This window comes from Heliangelus exortis, chromosome 7 (assembly GCF_036169615.1).
Source record: "Heliangelus exortis chromosome 7, bHelExo1.hap1, whole genome shotgun sequence".
Classification (NCBI taxonomy): Eukaryota; Metazoa; Chordata; class Aves; order Apodiformes; family Trochilidae; genus Heliangelus; species Heliangelus exortis.
This window is the reverse complement of record NC_092428.1, coordinates 25,256,438-25,283,923: the sequence shown is the minus strand read 5'-3', so window position 1 is coordinate 25,283,923 and position 27,486 is coordinate 25,256,438. Positions and strand designations below refer to the sequence as shown.

Here is a 27,486-nt window from a genome sequence, read left to right as displayed (position 1 = left end):
TGATTACAAGCTGTAGATATTAATTCCTAATGACAGAACATCTTAAATCACAGTAAGTGATGGATTTTTTTTCTGTATAACTCTAATTCTTAGACAACACTGCACTCTCCAGCACAGTTAGATTTAATAATGTAACTCATAAAGCAAGAAACCACATTTAAGGCACCATGGATGCCTTTCTTTTGATCAAGTATTAAGCTGACTTGAGCTGAGCACCAGCCATTCTACAGTTACCAACCAAATACTCAACTTTTTCCCTCTGACTGAACCTTTTGCAATAGTGATTTACTTTCTCTTCTGCAGCCTCTTCACATACCTATGGTTTCTGGCAGGTCCAACAGCTCATTGTGCTGCAAGTCAAGGTTGGTGATTTGCATGCAGCTTCCAATCTCTTCTGGAAGATGTTCAAGCTGATTGTGCGCTACATCCAGCGTTATGAGGTTACACAACTCACCTAAAAGCACACACACAAAAAAAAAAAAATAAGGTTTTTTGATGTGCAGCTCAAAAGACTAACTTCCACACAGAGATTAATAGCATCAGACAGATTTGGCGACAATAAGGAAAAAGCTATTGCTACCATGAAGCCCCCCATACAAAATGAGGCATTACAGGATTGTAATTTCATCACCTGAAACCTGATCGACAATCTTTAAAAACTCAGATAAAAGTTTTACAGGTTCTCTGATGAAATCCTATTTATTTACTGATTTTCTTCTGACAGTTCAAGCTGTAAAACAAGAGTTCAAAACCAACACCTCACACTTGTTTAAGGCTGACCAGAAGTTTGAAACATCACATGGCAAGAGTGATTATTTTATAAAATTACCTATTTTAATGATAAACATACTACAGTCTGAGCAATAATTTGTTGGGATTGTTTTAAAAATGTGTACATGCATGAATACAGGTGTACACATTCACATATTTTTTGCACCTGATAGAGGTGAAATTAACACAAATTATTTGAAAAGCTTCAACTCTCTCCAGTAAAGATGAAGTCACTGTATTTGTGTATCAGAGCATGACTCAGTGAGTAACCAATTTGGAAGAGGAGCAAATTCCTTTTGAGGAGCAAATGTCTATTTTTAAGCACTGTATCTGTGACACAATCCTTTAAAGATTTTCCCAAGGCCTGCAGCACTAGCTTGGGCAAGCTGTGATGTGCAGACTGTCTACCTATTAGACCAGCAGATGATCACAAATGGTGAATTAATAAATAATAAACTATTTATGAATTCAGATTTTTCATTGAGTTGCAGGTGTCGTGTAGCCACAACGCTTAATCCATATGATTAAAGTTTTGAAAGGCCAGCTCAAAAGAAAAGCCAACTTCAACTTCATTATTCCATTTTTCCTAGATTGTCAACTGATCTTGTTTCCTGCATTCATTAGCCCAGATTGGGATGTTTTTCTAGAAATGAGGCAAATAGAAAGGAAAAGGTAGCTCAAGCAGCTCCTCCACCTCTCTCTTAAGTCAGCATTCAAGTGTACTCTGAGCAGTAAGAGTCAATAGTCAAAACATGTTGTATCCAGCACTGCACAAACCACATGTTTCAGTGCCAGTAATATGCAGAAGAAAGCAAAGTTAAGAAAAAATTAAGCAAAAGTTAACATTCTGTGGTGGGAGCATCTTTTTGATATTCATGAAAACAAGTGGGCAAAGAAGGCAAAAAAACCCACCAAAAAAACGTTTGAGAAAGACTTCTTCTGCCTTTTTACAAACAAACAAACAAACAAACAAATCAAAACAACCAACCCCATAAATCCTTACTAAAATAACTCAGGAACCTCTTAACATACTTTGGGGCAGTAGTTTTCATTTCACGGTTGCTGTTTTCATTTGTTTTCACTTCAGACCTAAACCAATGATGTCAAATTTGAAATGTGGCATAAATTTCATTTCATCATACTGATTTCTCATTTACTTGACTCTTCCCACTCTACATCTGCTGAAATTGAAGAAAGTCTTGGGTTTTTCCAGCAACATTTGCTGCACTTCATTTTTGCACCTGCTGAAAACTTTGACAACAGCAAGCTATGTGTTTGATACAAACACCTCACTAGCTAATTCTGGGAAGGGAAAAAAAAAAAAGAGTAGAGATGCCCATGTTTATTTAGCCAGTTAAGGGCAAGCTTGTACTTTGGTTCAGTTTGGACAGCCTTACTTAATATTGTTATATTAAAGAGGCAGGCATTGTTTCAGAAAGCAACATTGGTATTTTTTAGAATGTGAAAATGAGGAGTGCCCAACAAATTTTAGACTTCAGAGAAATCATGCAAAAGTTAAAGGCATATCATGAAGTACAGGGACTTAAGGAAAGCAGTTCCAATATATTAAAATATTCAGCATTTAGTTCTCATTGCTCAGTAAGGAACCTTGCTCTTGGATGCACTAATATTTATGGTTTGACAGCATAATGTTCCTTTTTCCCCTAAGGGCAGAAGGCAGTTGTAGTGCTGTTGATACCAACATTCTTTCAATACTTAAACTTGCATTGCTGAGACACAACACAAAGAGCATTCAGGTCAGCAAAAAGCACTCAAGGTACTTTTCTCCTGTTGTTCTCCATGGCACAGAAAAAAATCTTACATCCAGTCTGATCAACAAGGTGACAAGTGTTAAAGTGATGTGGTAGGGACTCGTCTCCAGGAGCAAAGACACCCAGGAGAAGTTGGGTGGAAGAACCCAAAGAGCAGCTGTCCCAGGAGAGCTATCAGCCTCATGGCCAATGTGAGACCCATCGAGGTGAGGAGATGGAAGGGCTCTCCAGAGCACCTCAGACTGAGGGCTGTTCCTGCACATGGGGCTTGAACACATAGGAACACAAGGAAGAGCAACTTCAGATGGTAAGAGTTACTATGGGATTTTTAGGGAAAGGGAGGACAAGTATGGGAAAATAGAGAACGGAAACAAAAGGGTCCAGTGGTTGTGTCCTGTGGCCCATCAGCAACCACCTGCCCCATCTCCTCCTTAAACTCTTTTCAAACTATTTTCCTGGGTGAGAGGCTCTCTGTTCCATCTGCACAGAGGTCTGAGTACCAACAACACTGCAGTTAACTTCATAAAACAGTACTGAAAACATCCCAGTACACGGGACCAGACCCTGGGCACAGAGCACGATGCCACCAGGTCAGAAGCTAAAGAACAGGAGCTGCTCTTTCACTGCCCAACTGACAGCTGGGATTTATTCCATGAATGGATGCACTGTGCCCTGCACAACAGCAGCTCTTTCAAAAATTATGCCAGGGTAAAAACATGGAATAAACAATCAATAAAACAAATCATGATCTGCAAGAACAAAGAGGCCAAATTTAAGGCCGTCTGCACAATGACTTCCTAGGAGCTGATGCAAATCCACCTTGTTTCAGTGATGGAAAACACTTCTCAAAAAAGGTGAAAGTAAGTTTCACCAAGATACAACTGGATTTTTCCTTGGCCAGGTAAGAAGCATATGTCAAAAAGAAAAAGAAAGTTTTCCTAAAAGAAAAATGTGCTCAAGTAAGAAAGATAAGAAAAAACTGCTAATGAGCACGGAGCTCATGATCTTATTCCTATTAAAAGAATCAACACTTACTCTTTTCTCCTGTACTGCATAAACTTTGCTGAAACTTGCTTGTCTCTTAATCAATTTAACAGAAACACACCAGCTAGAGAGGTGTTCCAGTTCAAAATCTACCTTTCTCAGAAAGCAAAAACTCCTTCCAGATTACCATGTGGACAACTCCAGCACCACTTCACCAAACAAAGTTCAAACCCCCAAGCAGGACACTTCAGGGAAATTCTAATCCCAGGTAAAATAAACAAACTCTTCTCACCACAAGTAATGTCCAAACAAGACAAATATTAAGCTCACAGGAGTGAATAAAAGATTCTCTATGGCCTATTTGTAACTGCATTGAAGCAGCAAGCATGTTCAAGACAATTAAAAAAGCAGCCTAGGAAGATGGTGGGGTTTGGGGTTAGCTGGGTTTTTTTTGTGAGGTGTTTTTTTACCTTTTTTCTTTGCTTTTGTTTAAATACTATATTGCACTGTAATTGCAAAGGAAAAAAAAAGGCAATTGAAGATTGAAGTTTGCCAAGAAAGAACAGAAACTCAATGTACTAGCTGGCTTCACAGTAAAAGATTTTCAAGTAGAAGCAATGCCAATATGAAATACATAAAGCAGTTTCTCTATAAATAACCTTCACAAAATGGTTAGTTACACCCTACTATGTAGTTTTTAAAAACTTATATTTTAAAATATAAGAAGAGAAAACATCCAGACAACTCGCATGCATTTTTCAGAGAAAACAGTTTGCAAAGCCTTCCAACCACCTTCCAGTTAAAACCACTGATAAAAATACATCTGAAGCATACATCTCAATAATCCTTAAAAAAGGTGGGTGAGCAATCACCTCACTGTAGTTCTCATGTTCTCTCTCTGCACGGAGACTAAATGTTATAGTCTGAAAAAGCTAAATAAAACCCCCAGCATTACGAAATGACTAATATTTTCTGTGTAATTGTACTCTTATTACATGGCCAACTTTGAAAGCCTGTTATGACAAGAGAACCAGTTACATGTCCTGACTTACATAACTCTGAAAATTCTTCTTAGCCTTTTAAAAAACAAATACAGCTTCATTAAAATATATATAAAAGTATGCACAAATTAAGAGTTGTATAAGGAGACAGTATGGGTCAATAGCAAAGCAGCTTCAGTGTCTCCTACCACCACCTCACTCAGTGTTCCAAGGCAACACTCTTGGAAGGCAAACACAATTTGTAATATAGCCTGTTTTCCACTGGATTAACTCCATGCTTAAGGAGATTGAAAATTATGAAATCCTTCACAACATGATAAATCCTGGGCCAGATGACACAGCAAGAGGATTAAGACTCTTATGGAAAGTACAAGGAAGAGGAGAAAGTAAATATTAGTGGAACTTCAGGCTGGTGTGTCAGAACACTGGTTGTAAGCTAATTTGTAAAGAATAATTATCTGAAATCAGCAACTCTGGGAACAAGTTACAAATAGTTCCCATAACTTTGGTAGTTGTTCATCTCTCATATCTCTCCCTGTTGGATGGAAAAAAAAATTTAAAAATAATTTTTAGTCTGTCTCTAGAACTCCTTGGGATATTTGCCCTGATATTAAGGAAAAAAAAAGAAGTCACCAACACCATTTCATAGACTCTTTCCCTTCTCTATAAGATTTGAGTACATTGCTGCAACAGCCAGCCTGAACTTTTTATAGTGCATTACTGCTGCCCAAAGGAGTAGTTAAGAAGTCAGAGCTATTTTGAATTATCACTGCAGAACTATATCTTACACAGAAGATTTACTGAGTGGAAAGAATACAATTTTAATATGGTCACAAGTGACTTATATACCAAAGTTAAGATATTCATGTAAGTAAGGAATAAGCACAGTGAAACATAAAGACTTTGCAGAAAGCACAACAGAGCACAGCTACAGAAACCACTCAAAAATACAGAAGACTAAGCTCAACTGAAAAGAAAGACTCAAAACACAGTCTTAAAACAAGCTTCAACAAGACAACAGCAAAATGCTGATTATTTATTGCTTAAAATTGAAAGCAACAAATAAAACTATATTAAAAACACACTTGAAAATTCAAATATGGAACAGGTAGAAGAAACAGCCTTAGCAAAGGCTCAAAGCAAGATTTTAGCTGGGCAGTAGAATAAACCAGTGCTGATAAAGTGCCACAACAAAGGCAAAGTCTTGCACTTAGCCCAGAATAAGCCTGTAGAGTGGTACAGACTTGCACCAGCTGGTGAAAAAACAGGGAAGGATCCAGGGGTGCCAGTGCAGCTGAACCTGGGATCACATCTTGGATCCTGTCCACTCTGAGTGAGCTCACTTTCAAATAAGAAAGTTGGTCACTTACTGAGCTACATTAACAAGCTGTTCAGCACTTCTGAAAGTATGAAAATAGTTAAAATAATTGCAGCGTTGATGTTTTAAAAGTTAAAAATTAAAAAAAAAAAAAAAAAAAAAGCTGGACTTCTAACAAGCTGTCAGTACTTACGGGAATTACTCTTGGGGCATCAACCCAATAAGCTCTGCAAGTAGATCAAAAAGGCAAGACTGCTTAATCATTATCCTAAAGCCAGGCTGAAGAAAATGTAATCAGGAGGAATTTGACTAGCTGACAAGACAAAACTCCATCCCCACAAGAGTTTTCACAGGAATGAGAACCCAGACACCAAAGCTGAAGCCAGACAAAATGTTCTTCGCCCTTTCTGCAGCTCAAGAAAGCAACCAGAACTGGATCAAATAAGCAGTCATTTTCTTCAATTTCTAGGAAGCCCCACACATGCATCAGTGCCTATATTTATTCCACTTCTGTGCACAAGTTCATGCTTTTAACACATTAGAATACCAAAATATAAAAATATTCTCCACGGGTGTTTTTGCAGACCTTCACATCCCAACTAAGCCCAGGAACACAACTTTGTTTCCTCCAAACTGCTGAAAACAGAGGAAGGGGCTCTTGGATACAAACAATGAAAAGAAATACTTCTCTTCATTGTCAGGTCTGGTAAAAAAAAGGGGAAATGAAAACCTGAGCATCACTGAAAAGCTTTGCAACTAACAAGTCATTTAATAAGGAGGCACCACATGCACAATGCAGACAGTAGACTTGAACTAATGCAGCTGCACACATCTGGTTTGCTGTCTACACTACTGAAAACCAAACAGGTGCAAGTGTTATGAGAAAGAGTTTCATAGTAGTGAAGAAACCACAGATGATCTAAATATTGGGTAGATGGGGGAAGGGCAGAAGAGAATCTCAGAGACATTCCAAGTCTGGTGTAGGCAGATTCTCTGAATTACAATCTAAAAATACTTTCCTTGCCGAACAGCTCTGACCAGATTCTCCAAAGAATAAGAGTTACATTCACAGACAGAAAACATAATATTTGGAGTCTTAAGGAACTTTCAGAAACTATGCAAATGTAACTTCAACCAAGTTGACAATATTAGTTCTATTCGAGCTGTATGTGCTCAGAAACAAAACTGGTATAAGATGCAATGTTGTCTTTGCAAAGAAAATATTATCAACTTGATCCTGCAAAATGATTCCTTCAACACAACATGGAGGAATGCAATAAAACTCTGAATACAAGAAATGCAAAAGGTTTGCTTGAGAAGCAGCCTGCAAACTGAAGCATTTGCTTGGCCCCATCTCAAGACAATTCCTCTGGTTTTCATCCTCCTCATGCCGACTGTCTGACTCACCAAAACATTCACATTCTTCCATTCTAATCTTCAACTTTTTGATCTCAGTGGAATATCCAATTTACCAGATATGGCGATGAAACTGGAGTCCACCTTGCTAACTTATTTCCACCATCATCCCTCCAGACTGTGTTTTGACAATGCTTCCACATGGAAACCCTTCCATTAAGGTTTTGTTTCATGGATGCCACCAGAATGGCATCCATGTGCACAAATTCATGCTTTTAACACATCAGAATACCAAAATATAAAAATATTCTCCACCGGTGGTTTTGCAGACCTTCACATCCCAACTAAGCCCAGGAACACAACTTTGTTTCCTCTGAACTGCTGAAGACAGAGGAAGGGGCCAAATGAACAGGTGAGTTCTGCTTTTGCACTTGGTATGTATATATATGTATATACATTCAATACCTGCATAACAGTGACCTTTTAGTCAAAAACAATGTTCAAAGCAAACTTGTGGATCTTGGTAAGGACGCAAAGTGTATACAAGAGAAAAAAAATGGTCAAGCCCTCAGTAGACTCCTCTTCTAAGAATAACTAAAGTGAAAAGCTGCACCACCAGGCTCAGGAAATCCCGGATATGGAAACAGGTGGAAACAGGAAAGGAGACAGGTTAAGCCTCATATATACATCTCACCTCTTTCTATGCAGATGTTTGCTTAGGGCTACAGTCAGAAGCAGGGCAGTAGGCAAGATGCAGTCTGAAAATTTATCACCCCTGTTAGGTAGGTTACAATGCATAAGAAAGACTAGGTTCACAAAGAACAACATAGACACTTGCATCAATGATTTCTCACTATTATGTGTAAAAACATTAAAAATTGCTTCAGGAATGGAGGGTTGAGCTGACTCTACCAGGACTCCAATAAGCTGCACATGTTTTTTTGAACCAAGACATGGGAAGCAGGGAAAGGAAGAAAAAGAGATTTTTACAATATAACCTGCTGCATTTTCAATGGCTTTAAGCAGACAGTAATCCATCCTTCTTCAAACCACTTGCAGTGCACTTCACATGCTTTTATACAACATCAGCAATGCTACCTGTGAGGTTTCACAAGTGCCCCCCAGAGAACAAAGCTGATTTAACAGCTCAGTGCAGGCAAAAGCAGTGGCACAGCTCTCCCTGTTCCAGTTCATGTCCTCCCACTCCTCCTCCTCCTCCAGCAGTTCCAGTCTTAACTGAAAAGTCACTGATCTCAACCAAGTAAAGTAATAGACAACAAAAGCAGTGAAACCATTAATATTTTTCTATTAGTTTAGTGAGATAAATCAGCTCACCAAGCAATAGCTCAGATGAAGAATAGAACAGCAGGACTGAGTGGCTGGGAAGCTGTGAGGAGAAGAGAAAATACTGCCTCTTTCAGCATCCTCAAGCTGATACACATCAGCACAGCCATTTCACAAAACCTCACCCTAATATTGGTTAAACAGGAAAAAGAAACCAACAAAAACAACAACAAAAAAGCAAAAAAAGCCCACACCAAGCCTCAGAATAAATTTTCATTTAATTTTTTTAAGTATTTTTACATTTTATTCAAACAAAGCTATCCATATTTGAAAATGCAGCAATGCACATCAAAATCTCAACTTACTGTGCAGTCTAATAAAATAATTTCAATTGCATTAATAGTGTAGAAGCAATATATATGTTGCTGGAAAATAGTTAAGAGAAGTCCAATAAGTGACTAGTGGAAATTATTTGCTAGTTTCCTAAGGCCTGAAATTGCCAAGTTCCTAAAAGACTTTTCTTCAAGTACAGATAATATTGTCTTCAATTTATGAAGTGAGTTGAGTAAACTACTGTTTAAAGTTAAGAAGTCTTCTGAACTTTGAAAAGATAGGAAATCTCACTGTCATCATCCTACCTAAATAAAATAACTGGATGCAAGGAGGTGACAGGTGCTGCATTCTTGGGGCAGGGAGAGAGGACCAGAAACACACACATCTGTTTACCAAGTCTAGATAATAACTTCCTCTTTCTCATGAAAATGTTAGTTTTAAATGCAAAGCAACTTTTCCCCCAGTGTAGTCACCTCATTTAAGTTTCTGTTCTCTAACTACTAAAGATAGTTTAGAAACCAAGACAGAACCAAACTAAAGATGATTTCCCAGCAGCTCGGCACTGCTGGGTTCACCTCTTCTAGGTTTTCCTCAAGATAATACACACCATAATAGGCCAGTTGTTTAAAAGCAGTTTCCTGGACCATTTAAAAATCTGATCAACTGTGTGTTTTGCAATCAACATTTTTAATGTTCAATGTTTTACATTCACTCAGGCATGAAAGTAGTATTTTAGTTTGAGGTTTCCCTAAAAGGAATCTAACAAGTATTAATAACTGTGTGTAGCTGTTCTTGATAAGCATTTCTAGAAACTTATTCTGAAATCACATGATCAGTTGTATAGTTTCTACATCATCCATCAGACAAGGAACACTGCCATAGGACTGGAGACCACCAACTAAAAATTGAAGATAGGAGAAATAGCAAGGGCACATTCTGACAGCCTCACAGTCAACTACACGCTATGCAGACCAAGAGAATTTTTAGGAAACATTTTAAAAAGGCACTAAACTAAAAGGCATTAAAAAATGAAGTTACTTGAATTAGTACAAGACATTAAACCAGTTTAACATCACGAGTTAACAGTTTTTCACAAAAATATGGATGATTTAGTTTATTCAGTCTGAGTAAGGGCTTTGAGAAGACATGACTGCTGCTGGCACACACTGGAGAGCAAATGGAATTAACAGAGGGAAACTGCTGCATCTGAGAACAGGGACACATCACTGGCACAAAAATCTACTGGTCATAGACACATTGGGTATTGGATGGAAGTTCTCAAACAGAGCACTTGAGACATCTACATTCCATTTCTTTCAGTGAGACTAGAAGGAAAAGAAACTATGTTTTGTAAGGCTGGAGATTCCTAGAAAAATAATAAAATGGGATGACTGACACTTTATTTTAAAACAGCGAGTTCCTGAAGATGGAAAGCCTTTTATAGCTCCACAGAACTAATATTTTGTGTTCAAGCAGTAGCAAAAGCCACCACAAGTCTCTAGAAGCAGGGTAGAACTTTAATTCCATCACACTCAACACTGGCTCTTCAGGGGAACAACAGCAACATCCCATCTTTCAAGATTAAGTCTGGGATTTAATTATTTTTTTTTGTCCAGGGCAACCTTTTTAGTCCACCTACCTCCAAAAGACAAAGAAAAACTCCAGGACTTTTTGGATAGCTGAGTACCAGATTAGCAACACAAGCACCTCATAGCTAACTCCTGTGAGACTCTTCCTTGCTGAACAAGACAAAGTTACATAACTTAATTTTAAAAAATATGAACAAGCACACTAGCTTATCATCAGATATGTGAGCCCTAGGCCCTAGAACAACAGGGTATTTTTAAAAAGAATTTGAAATGCTCCACATGATATTGATTTATAAAAGATAATGGCCTCATTTTACTTCCAGCTTTGCAGCAACAAAAATTTGTGTTATTTACAAGCTGATAATATAACAATGTTTGTTTGTATTTAGTAATCATATTATAAACAAAAAGGGATTAAAATCAATGGGACTTAAAAGGCAAGGGGTTTTTAAAGTGCACATGTAAAATGCAGAGAAATAAATGCTTAAAAAAACAGAAATCATATTGGAAAGTAAGCAATAAATTCCTCAGCAGTTTCATTTTTCTATCATATTTCCTACTGAAACATTTCATCTCTGTACTTTTCTAGTACTTTTCTAGAAAAGAGATACATGAAAGTGAATGAGCAGAAAACAATTACAAAAGTGAAACTATCTTGTCTGGTTTTACTGTTGAGGAAAAAAGTTTTCAAAAGGCTGTTCTGTATGTCTTGGCAGTTCTAAGTCCTTTGTGTTACATAAAATTAGAAATCCTTTCATTAGTTTATGATTTTTTTTAACTGATCCAATTGCAAGCAACCTAGTCAGAGTAATTTACATTGACTAAGAAAGGATGCTGTTGAATGGAGCAATTTCCCATCAAAGTCCTTCATGAGGATGACAATCATCTGACATTTGTGCTTCTAAAATAAAATACCCTCCACACTGAGGTGCTGACCCATAACAAGGAATAGGGCCATTATCACAATACAAATAAAGGCACAACTAACTGCTGGGTACAAAGACAGGAGTAAATAGTTAATGTTCTCAAGCTAGGGTTTGATAAAGAACAGAGAACACTGCCTGTAAGCATACCAGGACAAGAATAAATAAATTAAAAAAAACAAAACAAAACAAAACAAACACCAATTAAAAAAAAAAAAAAACCACGGAGAAGCAATTCACATATATCCCTCCACGATATGCGTATCAACTATATTTCTGCATAACCTCTTTCAACACTAATGTGAACAAATATGTATCAAAATTATATACTTTAATGTAAGCTTAACCATAAGAATTCAACCAACAAAATCGTTAAAAAAAACAAAGAGAGTTTCCAGAAGCAACAATAATATCCACAGAATCAAATACAATTGGAAAAAGTTTCTAAAGGGCAACACCAAACACTGGAACAAAAGCTCTCACACAAGCTTTACTTCACACACTAATATTAATTTAAATTTATGCAGTACTATCAGCAGCTTAACCTCAGAAGCTGACTCTGAAGCTACATTACATTTAATAACTGAGCCACAAACAGACTCAGGCAAAGCATTGACAACTCTGTAATACAGTTCAAGCAGCTACATCAGTCACATTTTCTGCAACATATGTAGAAACACTCAGTATGGGGTTTGGTTGGTTTCTTTTATTCCCAAAGCCCAGCCCCATGGTCTCCAGTATGTTTCAAAAGATTCAGAGAGGCTGATGGACTTAACATGAAGCATCAAAATAGGTCAAAATTATAATTCCTTAGTTCTCCCAGGGGAAATCCCTAGGATTGCTGAGATGTCAGTGCCAACTCAACAAACATGTTGATCAGAAAACATGCCACGTTAACCATTTCATTTTTGCCTGGCAAAAAAGCATTTCTGTGGCATACAGCAGAATCCATTCCAACAGCAGCTACAGGGAGCCAAAGACTGAGAGCAGCAACTGAGAGCCTCACTACATGACAGAATCTGGTTTTATCAGACATTGCTGGTAAAATGATCACCAGTTAGACATGCCCAGAAGTTCCTGCCATCAACAACATGTTACCTTATGTATCTTACACATCAAGGTGCAGGAGAAAGAGTTAAAACACTGGTGGTTTTAAAAAGACCTCTTAGGGATCCAAACATGAGCATTTCTCAAGCTTTGCAACATTGAGCACAGGGATCAACTTCAGTAACATTTAACATACTCACACGCTGGCTTGGTTAACAAGAAAAAGTCCCACAGCAGCTTTTAAAAACGTGGCACAGGAATTATTACTCAGTGTTACAAGGGCTTTTACAAGTTTTTTTCCCATACTGGAAGAAAGTTAAAGTAGTTTCTGAACTGCATGAAGTTCAGGTTCCCTCCCCTAAAGAGACTAAAGCTACACTTGCAGTTTAAAAACTGGTGGTACACAGAAAAAAAGCACTGATGACGGAGTCTCCCTTTTATGAGGCACAAACATTGTTCAAACATTGTTTGAGAACACAAGCCTGATAAAGAGATGTTTGCCATGAATCAGAACCTATTAGGAACAGATTACAAGTTCTTGATATGCAGCTATTCCAGCACATTTTTTGTAATAAACTGTTTAAACCAATAAGACACTTTCATAGTATTTCTCCATCCTTCAACATCTGTAACAATGCTTGGAAAAACAAATATTATTCATTAAAAAGTCATAAGAATCATCAAACATGCATACAACCATTTGGTCACTTTATATCACGAGTCCATGTATTAATATATTCATGACTTATAAAAGGTAGAAGCTTTCAAGAATCATTAACCTACATTATTAACTGTTATGGCATCCAAAAGCTTGTTCATGGTAATAGCAGGTAGCTACCTATTCTGCCTTGTACTACCATGGTCACACCCCTCTGTAACATGCCCATAATGTGTTTATAACTTGCAACAGTTCTTAAATGATTTATAAAGACATCTTAAAATGAAGCAAGACTCTTATCTTTTCTTTCTTTCCTTTTTTAAAAGAAAACTCTGAGCTCTGAAGACAGTATGTGAAAGCAAAAGGCAAACATGAAAACAAGACAAACCTAGAATCACAGATGAAGAAGGGGCTTTGTGGTTTTAAAAAAATCTTTTAAAGGTACTGATTACAAGCTGACAGTGCAACAATATGAGGCTGAGCATAACATTACCAAGTTCCCAATGAAGAGCAACTTATTTATACTGAACTGGATCGCAGGGTGAACTTAAGCAGAGAATTAAACATTCAACCAACATTCAATCGCTTACCAATCTCAGCAGGTAGTTGCTTGATTTTGTTCTCTCTTATGCTAAGCATGGTGAGTTTTGACAAGTTTTTGATATCCTTTTCCACAGTAGTTATACGATTAAAGCGTAGGTAAAGGGTGGCAAGGGAGCTGAGCCTGTACACCACCGAGGGGATTTCTCGAAGTTTGTTGTGCCGCAGGTCAAGCATGCGCAGTTTCTTCAAGTTATCAAGAGAGTCAGGCAAACTGGTGAGTGAGTTCTCACTCAAGGCCAGTGTCATCAGGTTCACAAGACACCCCACCTCTGCTGGGAGGGACTGCAGTTTGTTACTGTATAAATAAAGTTCTGTTAACTGCGTTAGCTCTTTGATAGCTGATGGAAGCATGTGTATAGACCTCTTGGACAAGTCCAAGCGCATGGAATTCTCTTCCCGGCATTTGTTTAGCTCTTTGATCACTTCAGCGTTGCTGGATTTTTTGCGGGTACCTGTGGCTGGATTAGGTCTTTTTATTGTATTGTCCACTGAAAAAGCTACCCCAGGCTGCGTGCTACTGGAGTCCTTCTTTCCGTCTTTGGCATCTTTCCCTTTGGTCTTAGGCTCCTTTTCTTTGCTCTCTTTCCCGAATCCTCCAGAGGCTTTGGCCTCCTTCTCCCTTTCTTTTGATGATGGGACTTTGGGATCCTTCTCTTTACAGTCCTTTTCTTTTCCTAGATTACTGCTCATGGTGACTCAATGTTTAGCAAGCACCACATGAAATCTGTTTCTGAAGCTCACAAGGACAATTCACTGCTGAGGCAACAAGGATCCTTAAAACATGCAAGCATTGAACCAAGGGAGGAGCTCTGGAGGTGTGATACCCATTTGCTACATATTGGTTCTGAAGGCACTCTTTCCTAATCCTGGTATCAGGAGATTCACTTGTAGATATCTGAAGGTCAGATGCTCTGTATTAGTATTTCTGTAACACAGAGAAGAGAAGCCAAAGTTAGTGTAATATAAAACTCCCAGCTAAATGTTGAATGTTTCTCCATCAAGCCTCTGCTCACTAACTCAAGTTCATGATTTGTTCTTTCTTCCAATGTCAATGAAAATCCCAGTACTAATACTACCTGCACTGTTCAGATGACCCATCACTGTCTTCTGTCTTAGCTAGGTCTAAGCATAACACCCTGATCATTAATATGAATATCCTCTCTCTCTCTCTCCTCTATGCTCAGTCAGTCAATAAAGATCAGCTGTAATTTTAAGTGAAGTGCCTGCCTCACCAAACAAACCTGTACAGGCTTATTCTTTCAGCACAAAGGAGCCTCAGTTCGATCTAGAGTGAAATCTAATACACTACTGTAACACAAGCACTTCACCTCAATATCTTCCTTCCAACCAACTCTGAACCACAGGGCTCTTTTTAAAGTGGAGCAGAATGTTCACACCAGCTTCATGTGCTTTGAAGACACATACACAAGGATTTTTAAAACACACCTATCAAAAAGTAAAATGAAAGCTCAGAAGAAATGATATATCATGCTTCAAGACAAGCAAAATTATGAAAGAATTTCTCATGAGAGTAAGATAAAACATGCCTTTAAATAGTATATTGAATTTCCCCCAATGACTACAATGCAGCCTAATAAGTGAACAGATGCCTGAAATCTATAAAGCCCCATTTCATTTTTTACAAAATCATCATGCATCGTAGAAAACAGTTCTGCTCCATGTTTCAATTCAAAACACATTACATTTCCACATTACATGATTTTGAATACCCTGGAGGGCGTTTTGAATGTGGTTTTGTGGAAGAAAATAGATGTCCAGTTAATAGCAACAATAATTTCATGTTCCTACGTAAGTCTGCTTTCCAGCCTAGAATCAACTCTCCTTTGTTATACTGCACTCACCCCAAAAGAAAGTTTGTTTGTAGCTCAGATGAGTACCTTGCTTCCCCAGGCACATGAGCTATGTTAAAATACCCTTTAGACCTCCACGCAAGTTGTGTTGCTGTTCTGGCCTTCCAACTTCTGCACAAGTTTGTAACACTCACTCAAAATCAATGGAATAATATTTTGCATACTTAATCCATCAACAAGTACCAGAAATACAAATATTTTTTAGCAAAGCTCAAGTAACCATTTTTAATTGCACTGTTATGCTATGTGTGCTTGCCTTCAAGTATAAACATGTGCTTGGAGAACACACAGGAGCACAGTTTGCTTAATATATTCACTCACATTAAAAAAAAATAAAGCTATTTAAAAGAACAGTATGAAGGGCAAGCTCAAAACAGAACGTCCCCCAGGAGGTGGCTTCCAGTCCTTTCCCCTGCTTCATTACTGCTGCAGTATCACAAAATGTGTGCTACAAACCCCATAATACCACAAAATTCTACTGCCTCCAGTTACTGTGTTGTGGACAACTCTGTTAGCTGTTTGCTAGCAGCAGTAAGCAGCAACAGGTTTTAACTTGGAAATTCTCTCCAGAGATGTCTAAAGCAGCACAAGCTGGCTCCATGCTGCATCCTTCAGATTTGCACTCAGCTTCTACACCATCCATTAACCTGACCTGTTCTCAAGATTCCCAGCCTTGCAACATTATACTTTAAAGCTTGTTCTCAGCATCATATAATCTATGTGCTTGTAAAACTCAGTCAATAGGAAGCATAATGACTCCAAATGCAAAAAATCCAGCTAAAGGGTGAGAGCCTGAAGAGCCTGACAACTTGCTTTCAGTACAAAAGGCAGCACAAAGAATTGAGAACTGACAGTTTCTAAATTCTGGTAATACAGAGAAAATTCAGCAATGTAGCAGTGCCAGACAGCTCCTGCTCCACATCCAGCTCCTCCAGTGTAACATACTCCCAGGGCTGCTGCCCTTGTGAGCTTTGAATTTAATCAAATTTAGGACCCACCAATACATTTGGTTCATTTCATATATGAACTGCAGCTGAAGGAGGTTTAGAAGGAGCCTCAGAAAAGGAAGAGGGGTGGAGATTAGTGCTGCTGAAAGCAGCTCGGTGGTGCAAATGCTCCAAATAATCTGCATGCACTGCACTGTTAGCAATTACTTTAATTGTACCAAAAAAAAAAAAAAAAAAAAAAGGGGGGGGGGGGGGAGGGGGAAGGTGTCCCTGCTTCAATATGCCAGCTTAACATTTCATTTTCTGCTAAGGAAAACAGACATTTTTTTTGCCCATACAATGGAATCAAAATTGAAAAGTCATTTAAAGCATCATCTGAAATATATAAAGAAAATTCAGAGCAATACAAAGGGTCATGACCAGGGACATCAACCTCTCCTCTATTAGAGATGGCAGGAAGCAGGCAATAAGCAGGCAAGCCACAGGCAGCTCTGGTTTTCCAACATCCAGAAACTGGAATGAAGCTCACCATGTAGCAGGCCTTCAAAATACACTCCCTGTTCAGAGTGACAGAAGGCTAACAATAAAATGTACTGCACCTATGGCACTTAGATCTCCTTCCTGAGGATTTTGATTACTGCCTGGGACTGCAAAATGCATTTTAAATAGTTTGACAAGGTTTATCCTCTTTGTTTGCAAATAAAGTAATTTTCTAATACCTAGAATACAAGAACTTCTCCAGATAATGCACAATAAAAGCCAATGCTGGGGGAAGTGCATTGAAGAAAATGCCTCAACTGGACCAGCTTCATCCCTCCCAAATCTCAGACACCCCTACAACACCAGCACATCCCCCTTCCCTTGCCAGCTCACCAGGGCTGAGATTCCCCATAGCAGAAGGCTCCCTAGAACGAGTTTCTAGGCTGCCCTGTAAGAGCCCTGTGACCTTCTTACAATGCAGAGGCAGCACAGGACCTGCACAACTACAGAAAGTCATCCTATTTCTAGTATTGCATAATTTTAATACTTGCCAGTCCAACCTATCTAAAATTATTTTAATGCATTTGCATGCAATATAAATGAGAGTAGATATTTAATGCTCTATGCTTTCCATTAGCAGAACTAAAATCATGCCATTTCATACATTACTGACCAAGTTTTGAGACAAAACTCAACAGGGCAGCTCTGCTTGGAACTCCTCAATCCAACCAACAAGTATACAAATGAAATGCTCAACTTCACATAACAAGCCCTACAGAACTTTTCTTTCTATTGCAGATCATTCAAGCTGATGAGATAACTCACATACATCAAGTTAAGCATGTACATAAACTTTTGGAGGAGATGAGGGTGATTATATATACTACAGAGGAAGCTCAATATGTTTCAAAAGGTTATTTATATTTTTCAGGCCCTTTTGGTTAAAGGACAAGAGTCACCATCATTTCTAAACTACAGTCAAACAAGCATTCATTGTATCTCAAAAGGAGAGCTTCTTTTGGAGATATTTTTAGCAAAAGGAAATTCAGTGAAATTACCAGTTCTGCCAACTACTGCCATTTTCCAATGTTGTTCAAACTGACTTCCTGTCAATATCAATTGACATTAAACCATTTAACTATTATGTGCTGGAAAACTGAGCAAGACTCAACTTGGCACAGCATGTTAAGGAAAATAAGAATTTAGAGAAGTTAAGGAAAAGAATCTCTTGTCTGTTCAGAACATTTTTTTAAAGTAAAATATTTGTAAATAGCTATAAATAGCCAGCATCAGTTTAGTTTCACTCCTCCTGATGTCTTGTGTACATAACCCAGATGTATTTTTTTCTCTCAACAGTAACTGACAAAACTTCAGAAACACAAACAACTTCAGCATAAACTCTATTACCTTCCCTAGCTACCTGAAAAAGAGTAACACACTGATCCTGTATATTTTACTGATTTTTTTTAAATATGTACAAGTTAGAGATTCCAGTTACTTTGAACAATAGAGCCCAAAACATTTATGCAACAAATATTTTATAAAAAACTTGGTAATGTAGGAACAACAGTAAACTAATCACCTGCAACTTGATACTATAAGTACTGATGCTTCCTGGTCATTATCTAATACTATATAAAGCTTGAAATAAAGGATTTTGCAGAAATACTCTTCAAAAAAAGGCTTTAGAGAACTTGAATGTCTCCTGCCCACTACTGAAGAGGAACCATACTACCCCTCCAGAAAAAAAAAAACACTGCCAATATTATTCCACAGCTTAATAAAGGCTTCCCACAAGCTCCTGCCCTGGTGCAGTAGGAGCTCTCCGGAATCACAGAATCATAGAATTGGCTGGGTTGGAAGGGACCTCAGAGATCATCAAGTCCAACCCTTGATCCACTCCCGCTGCAGTTCCCAGCCCATGGCCCTGAGTGCCACATCCAGTCTTTTTTTAAATATCTCCAGGGATGGAGAATCCACCCCTTCCCTGGGCAGCCCATTCCAATGTCTGATCACCCTCTCAGTAAAGAAATTCTTTCTAATGTCCAACCTAAACCTCCCCTGGCACAACTTGAGACCGTGCCCTTATGTCTTGCAAGACAAGAGGCCATCCCTGCACAAGTTACTCTCAGCAGTTCCTCAGAGGGTGTGTTAAGTGTCTTGTGACTTGCAAATACATGAAAGTATCCTGTATGTTCACAGAGATGGTGTGAAGAAATCATTAACTGAAATAAAATATTCTACCATTCCTGCAATATCTCCTTCTCAAGCAATGAGGCTGAGAAGACACAACTGCTGCTATTAGGTATATTCTTTACTACGTGTATGATTTTATATCATAGAAGAGGATTTTTTTATTTTGTTCTGTGCACTAAATTTAAGTCAAAAGGCACACACCATGCCTAGGGCTTTCCAAGCAAAATTACAGGAGAGGATCATTCTGGATATTAAACAGGTCAAAGAAATAAGGGATCGGCTCATCCCTGACACTCCAGAATAAGCAGACAATGACTCCACAACAAAACAACAATGTCTTGAGATTCCAATTCTGATCTATGAAATTCTGACTAGCCAGGTCTAAGCAGCTTCTAATAACAAAGCAGAGTTCAAATGCTATCTAGTAATTGCAGCAACACCTGCTCACATACAGAAAAATTCCACCTACTTAAAAGTTATCTACCTTTTACTTATAATAGTATGGGATATACCAAAAAATTCCACTCCATCACAAACATGATGAAATTTGAAGTTTTGCCCCAGCAGCTACACATTTCTGTTCTCAATACCACGTCCCCCTCACCCCCCCCAAAAAAAAAATGCTCAGTACTTTCATTTGAAAACCCAAATAGCTTAAGCCAACGAGTCACATGCAAACAAAGCACTTTGTCTCCTACAATTTACAGTCTTCAATCATCTGACCTACAGGGTTTTCATCCACATAAGTGCATTTGAGCTTCTGCCACTGCAGCCACCACAGACCAGCTGGGAGCAAACTGCTGAATCAGTCACCAGGTGGTTGCACAGCTCCTCTCAACATAAAACCTCAATCAGGGGTATGGAGACAGCACAGCCACAACCAGCCACCACACCACCAGAAAGCAAAAACATTACCTGATATACCTTGACAGAAGTAGTGGTCCTGAAATATGCTGGCACAACACTATTTGGGAAGAAAAATCCTTTATTTCAGAGTGCAGCATGGTTGATGGCAGCAGAGTGATGCTGAAACAGTTCCCAGTGCCAGCTGTGATGGCTGGCCTGCTCAACAGAGAAGGCTGACTATTAATTTCATCTCAATCCTGTAAATGAATAGCCAGAGGATGGTAGTTTAGAGACTACCCATCTAGCCTGGTTTCAGTCTATCTGGACCTGACCCTCCTTTCCCCCTGTAATCCCCTCTCACACTGGGGGAGCAGCTTGTTGCCTCCCCGCACGCACAGCCAGAGCCTGCCAAGCAGGGTCAGCGAGGAGGTCTGGACCCTGACAGCCCACTAAGCCCTTTAGGATATCTTCATCTGCCAAAGGACTGCAGCCAAGACCTTTCCCTGCCTGCTTACTGCTTCCACTGCTGCAGAACAGCTGAGCATTTTCTTTGGAGCAAAATCTGGAGGCAGAGGGACTGCCTGCACAAGCATCCGACCGGGAGGACGACTGAAGCCTCCTGTGCACTTCACCTGTGGTTTCTTAAATCTGCAGACACATCTGTAACTGTAGGCACCTAATTACAAACCTAGGTGCAATTAAAGATGAAGTTACTATAAATAGGTGAATTAACCTGAAGAGGTGTTTGGAGGTTGACCACTTTGTACTTGCAGAACCAGGCATATCTGCCAGGACATCCCACCCCAGCTTCCGACAGGACCATCCATGCCCTTCCACAGCAAACACACGGGCACACAGTTGTTGCTGCCTGTTTCAAAGCTTTCAAATCCATCTTTTCATCCACTGGTCACCAGATTTGCTGCTCTCTGGAAGCACTTCATCACACTAAATGCCAGGTCACAAAGCAAAGTCCAGATCTATCATGACTAAAAGGTTCCACGCTAGCAGACAGAAAGTCACCTATGCCTCAAGTTCCCAGGGAGTAGAAATAACCTTTTGTGCTCTGCCTTTGAACTCATTTAGAAAGTACAAAAACATACATACTGTGATTGATTTTATGCACTCCAACATTATTTTTATGAGCACTTTTTAGTTTACAGCAAAAAATGGTTTTTTGGCCAAGTTATAAAATACCATTTCATGTTTTCGTAGAAACAGAATCTAAGAGCAAGTACAAAGAATTCTGCTAACTCCACGCAGCAGCTTATTTTAATATGGAAAAAGGTACTTTCTGCATGTGTGGTCCCCCAGCATGTACCTTTTGGGCTGCATGTCTCTGTTCCCATGGTAACTCATCATATCAGCAGGCTGTGTAATCCTGCATAATACATGAAATTTGAAAATTGTAACTTGCTAGATGAAACAAATTTCCCAGTTTTAGTACAAGTCCTAATAACAAGATAGGCCTAAAAATAAAAGGTTATTCTAAATGGACACATTACTCTAGGAAAATTCAGTTCTCATTTTGTGCCTATACCAATTCTGCATCTGTAGTGCCACCAGAGCAAGTGCTCCCAATCTACCCAATACGCCCCTTTGAAAAAAGATCACCCTGGTATATCAAAAACTTAACTTTCCATTATAAAAATACCTCACTTTTACCACCACACAGCATGCAGGAGCTACCATTCAGATCCTTCAACAACTCCTACAAACAAAGGGAGCAGCATGCCACACATGGCTTTGTTACAAATTTGATAGAAAATGGCACTGATGCCACCAAAGGTGATGATGCAAACCTTAAACCAGCATCAAATAATTTTCTTTATTCATAATTTCAGGAGACAAAAACAACAGTGATAGACTTAAGAGAAAGTAAGCACAGAAGACAACAGACTAATGTATTATCTACAAAGTATCTGTTACCTATATTACCAACAACTTATGTCAACCCTACAGAAACTGGGACAATCCACGTGTTAAACCCCATCTCAGCCAAACGAAATATTGCTACCAAGGCATCCTACCCAGGCTCTACTAGCAATGCAGGATTATCTAGCAACAAAGCTAAAGTATTGTTGATTGTAGCATTTCACTTTGTTTCTTTGCCTCTGAACTGGATTCAGTAGATTTGCTTGTCCTCTCCAACATGCTTTTATGCAATAATTTGACTATTTTACAAAGTCGAGTGCTGGATGACTCTCAGCCCTCTGAATTTTCTGACCATAATTAGTGACTGTAAGTTGTAAGATCTCTTTGCAGAGGGTTTCTATGCTAGAAAAAAAGCCTATCAGAAAATCATCTTAAAGCATGCTTTTAACACAATTTTGAAGATGAAAAGGAGCTATGGCTTTCCACCTTCTATGTTCCATCAAACAAAGCCAGAAAAACTACATATGGCAGCTCATCACTGCACAATATCTGGCCTCTCTTCAACTTTTCCTCTAGCTAAGATTATTTGCAGTTCTTGATCTTCAGCTAAGATGAGAAAAGCTTGGATGTATTTCTTTTATTGAACACCTAAGTTTAAACATAACTAACATATAGAAAAGGGCATATGCAATAATACTGACTTTCCAACTAGCACACAAATTTGGAAGATATACAAATATCTAGATATTTGGTACAGTTTAAAAAAAAATACATATTTACCCACAAGTTTCCAATTACAATCTCGTCACTTTCAGAAGTAATTACATATTTTGCATTTAACCTGCTCTCAGAAAATAAATATCTTCCTGAACAGATCAACACTCTTCGCAGAAATAACAACCATAAATGAAATAAAAATTGCTCCAATTTAAGTGTACATTTCTGCTTTATTATAACCAAATTAAATAAAAAGAATATTTATTTGAAAATTGCACAATGATCAGCTGGAGTTGTTTTCTTTGGGCTAGCATATTTTTCCAAAAGCTTACATAATAAATCTAAAATCTACAGGAAACCAAAATGAATTTAGAATTCTCCAGACGAAAAATAAAGATCTACACACCTTCCCCCACTGCTGCTTAACCAACATTTTTCCAGTTAGTTTTTTTGATTCATTTTCTAATCTGACCCTTTCAGATGAATGCATTTTACCTGCCAAAAGCAAAAAGCTTCAGGCCAAGTTAGATATATAGAATATAGATAGAACAAGACTACAAAGAAACTGTTTCAGATAACTGGATGTAATGTACAGTACTTTCATCTCTGTTTTCCAGCAAACACTTGTTTGCTGGAAATACGATTTTTGAACATGTTGTGATAAACCACTTCTGCCTTGCAAATATTCTTATTGAAATGCAAGTACTACAAACTGCCAAAGAGAAATGGTATTTTTCCTGTAGTACATGTGTCCACTACAGATAGATTCTCATAATTAACTGCCAGAGGTATTTTTAAGATTAATTGCATTCTGCCTACCCAGAGCTTCCCTGCAGTCTCAACTGGATTTTGCATAAAGATTGTCCTTGCCCTCTTGTGCTGTGTTGCTGTAGATGGTTAAAGAGTTTTCATGTTCCACCAGACAGACCTTGGTCCAGCACTGCTGCTTGAAACAATGCTCAGCCACAGCTGGAGAAGCCAAAGCAACTTGGAAATACCTTGGGGAACTTTGTAATTTAATGGCACTGTAGAAATGTAGGCTCGTTATACTGCCTGATAAGGTGATGAGGAATAAAATTGCTCCCAAGCCTTTTTCAAAGCTTTCAACTGTTCTCCCTCAAGACAAAACAGAATTAAACATAATGACATAAAGCAGAGGAATATTATTGGAGCAAATAGATGCATACTATAGGAGAATCAGGTAGCTACACAAAGCCAATGCTCTGTAGCAAAGGCTTCTTTAACCATATTGAACTTTTTTAGACCTCGTTCATCAAAGGTGGTTCTTACTGACAACTGCCTGCCAACCCTTGGGGTTTTCTGGAGTTGGGAAAAGGGGCCCTGAATACACAGACATGAGTATATAGAGAAAAGGTAAGAAAAATTGTATGGTTCGGCTGTTTATAAGACTGAGAGATGGAAAAAGCATGTTGTTTTGTTCATGTTGAAGGCAATCTTAACACCGCATATGGCATTTTTGTTTAGGTTAGGGACTTGAAATCTATGAAGATGATGTCTGGTGCCATAGTGAATTTCACCACATACTCACTCCTTACCAATTTGAAACCTCTAACAAGAAAACTGCAAGGAATTCCCCTGGCAGCAAAGAGCTAAGTATTTCATAAACTCTAAGCCTGTTTCACCTCCTCGACTCCTACACACCAACTTCTTTTGATTTAAGGCATTCCCACAGAGCAAGTCAAACTCATAGTGGCTGAACAGGCCTTTCCAATCTGGCTGAGACACCCTCCTACCATCCTCCCTGCCTTCCATGGGGTCACAGCAGCCAGAGGATGAAAGCTCCTACCCAGAGCACAGGCAAGCTGAAATACAGGGAAGGGAGAAACGGGCAGGAGCTGGAACAAGAATGGGGATGAGCAGCTGGTGACCATGGGTGGCAGGCAAGAAGCAGCTGGGAAGAAACTCCACATAAGATAATATCACAGATATAAAAATACTGAGACAGTGATCAGCCAATAAACACCACTCCTGCTCCTACACACTGCATAGAAAAAGAGTATTAAAGAAGGCAAAGTATGTTGTGTTTAATAAATTTCCAATTTCTGACAAGCATGGTCGCCTAAAGCACTAGAAGCCACATCATTCACACTTGTCTCATTTTGACTGCTTTATATTGCAAACTTAATTTTCATAACTTCTTAGAGTACTTTCATTTCGTTTTCACATCTTTGGATTTTTTTCCCCCTCAATCAACATTTAACACATTAGCATCACCAAAAAAAAAAAAAAAACAACAACCAAGGACAACAACATTTTGTTTCTTGCAAGTTCATCCACATTCTTACAGATTCCAGTGATGATCCCAGTGGTTTCTTTCCCAGGACAGAAGATAAAATTGAAACAAACACAGAAGAGAAAGCAAGTTCTCTTTACCTTCCTGTGAAGAACCACCTGAAGTCCAGACCTGCCACAAATCCACCTCGTGCTCATTCCTGCTGTAGAGGAGCCTCAACCACACAACATCCTAAGCTCCAGCCTTGAGACTGGAGACCACGCAAAAGACCCCAAATGCTACTGAATCCTGTTCTGCTTGTAACAAGGAGCCCAATTAAAAGATTATTTCACAAATACACAAAATTCTGGGAAACGAATGATAAATTTGGTATCTTCACAGGAACAAGACGTTTTCCTTCAAAAGAAAAAGAAAAAAAAAAAAAAAAAAAAGAAAACCACTGTGATTCCTCCCAAGCAGATTCTTCAAAATCTGTTCAGATGAGGCATTCTTTTTTTCCTCAAAAAAAACAAAAGGTCTTCAATAACATTTTTACTAGAAATAGTGAAAAACATGATTTATGCTTGCCAAAAAACAAATACATTATATACTGTGTAGCATGCATGAAAGGCTTATGTATTGTAAAAGTAGAAGGTAGCAGCAATCTTAATCTGAAAAGTGATTGAGAAAATTTAGACACAAACTGAATTAAACAAGACTGTACAATATCATGCAATTAAAGCCTTACCTCATCTCTTTCTAATAAATGAAATAAAATAAAGGAAATGGGAATAAAAAAAATGAAAAAGAAGGCTATCTTAAATCTACATGAAAGTTCATACCAATACCCTAGCAAGATAAAAAAAAATTGTACTGCATGCCTATTTATAATGAACAGCATTCTTGTACCTTTCTACCCTTCACACACAAACAGGTGTAATTTATAAATGTCTAAGTAACTCTGCAAGGAATCAAGCATTGTGTTCTGAATATTTAAAAGCTACCATAAGACAAATGACTAAGAAAAATGCAACCTTTACACTAGCTGAAGCACAACACAGTGCCTCACCACACCTACTGGCCTCCAGATATTTGTACCTTGCAAAATCTGTATGTGCTAAAGAAAAGGAACAGAGGATTGCACTGGATGGTGCAAGCTAAGAACAGGTGATTCAGATTGCCCTCATTGGCCTCTCCTGGACTGACACAGAGGTGAGTGAGGGTTGCTCTTAGCTCCTCACAGCACATTCCTCCTCCACCAAATCTGCCCTGCACTGCACAGCTCACCAAAGTGATAGAACCTGGATTTTCCCTTTGATGCACAGGGCAGGGTATTGAAATGAGTATTTAAACTACCTAAGTGACATTCACACAAGTAATAGTGTTTGAAGTAATCCAGATTAAAAGATAATTACCCCTTTTCAAAACGAGTGTAATCCAAAAAGTATTAGACATGCAGAAACCACTCAGGAAAGGTACACAGATTTACTGACTAGAAGGACTGAACAAATTTTAGTATGACAAGGTGCTCCAGAACAATATGCTCAAAATCAAGGTACTGTATTTATATACAAACACCATGAGGATACATGAATAATGTCTGAGGAAGTGACAAAAGAGCTCCTGAATGAAAGGAAAAAAGAAGAAACCAAACTACTGAACCACTAAAAATAAATAAATAAAACAAGGAAGCTGGTTGACAAATTTTAACACATACTTGCTGTATATTTATTCCTTTTCTATTCAACCACTCCTAAAGTAGTGGGAAAGAAAGGAAAACAAACAAACAAACAAAAAAAAAAAAGCCACAATGACACCTGCAAGGAAAACAGGAAATGTGAGCACAGGTAGAAGACAGCAGACAACCACCAGCACCTACCTGAAGTGCTGGGTATTGACTGCAAGGAAGTGTAAATATGACAGAATATAGGAATAATGACCAGAGAGCAGTAGAAGACAGACAGGAAGGACAACAGAAATAGGGAATATGTGAGGAGTAGGACCTAAACTGGTCAGTCCCCTGGAAGAAGGCATGGCCACCACCTTCTCAGCACATGCCTTCTTTGCAGCAAGGCACAACATGCCAGTGCTGTTCCTTCATCCTCTCCCAAACCTTTCTCCATCCCTCCCTTTGTTGCCAGCTGCAAGGCAACAAACAGAGAAATTACATCAAGTCTTTTATTCCTGTGCAGGGGTAAAGGATTAGCATGTCTGATGAAACCACCTCCTCCCTACAGCCTCCAGCTCCTGTGATTCTTGGACATAAAGTTGTGCAAGTGGGCATGGCTCCTATCCCCCATGATTCCTCCTCCCTCCTCTTCTTCCAGTCTCTGACAATAACTCTTCAAAGAGAAGGTGAAGACAGAGCTGTGATCTGAAGAGCTGAATATCACTTAGCTGTGATACATTAATTCCTACCAAACCAAAAGCCTCTGTGAGTCTTACACAAACAGCAAGCAACAGAACTGACCTGGCAACTCTCAGTATAGGCTTAGCATTAAAGCACTATTAAATGCTATAAACATTTTTTAAATCTCTTTTTTTTCAACTGAAACACACAAAATCACTTTATATTAAGTCAGTATCCTATGGGCACCAAACACAGACATGCTGCAAATAAGAAAATTTTAATTTAAAATTATTCTTGCTTGCTAAGGCTAAATTAGATCTGTGGTTGCAAGGACT

General features: G+C 38.6%; 1 protein-coding gene across 1 annotated transcript in view; it reads right to left on the bottom strand.

The window, feature by feature from the left end:
* Positions 1 to 14,392, bottom strand: part of SHOC2 (SHOC2 leucine rich repeat scaffold protein) — a 41,196-nt gene extending 26,804 nt beyond the window's left edge. The window contains exons 1-2 of the mRNA XM_071749392.1: positions 13,627 to 14,392; positions 317 to 454 (exon numbers count right to left, since the gene is read on the bottom strand). Of these exons, the coding sequence (XP_071605493.1) occupies positions 317 to 454; positions 13,627 to 14,329 (841 nt within the window). The 5' untranslated portion in view covers positions 14,330 to 14,392. The remainder of the gene's footprint in view (positions 1 to 316; positions 455 to 13,626) is intronic.
* Positions 14,393 to 27,486: the final 13,094 nt, after the last annotated feature.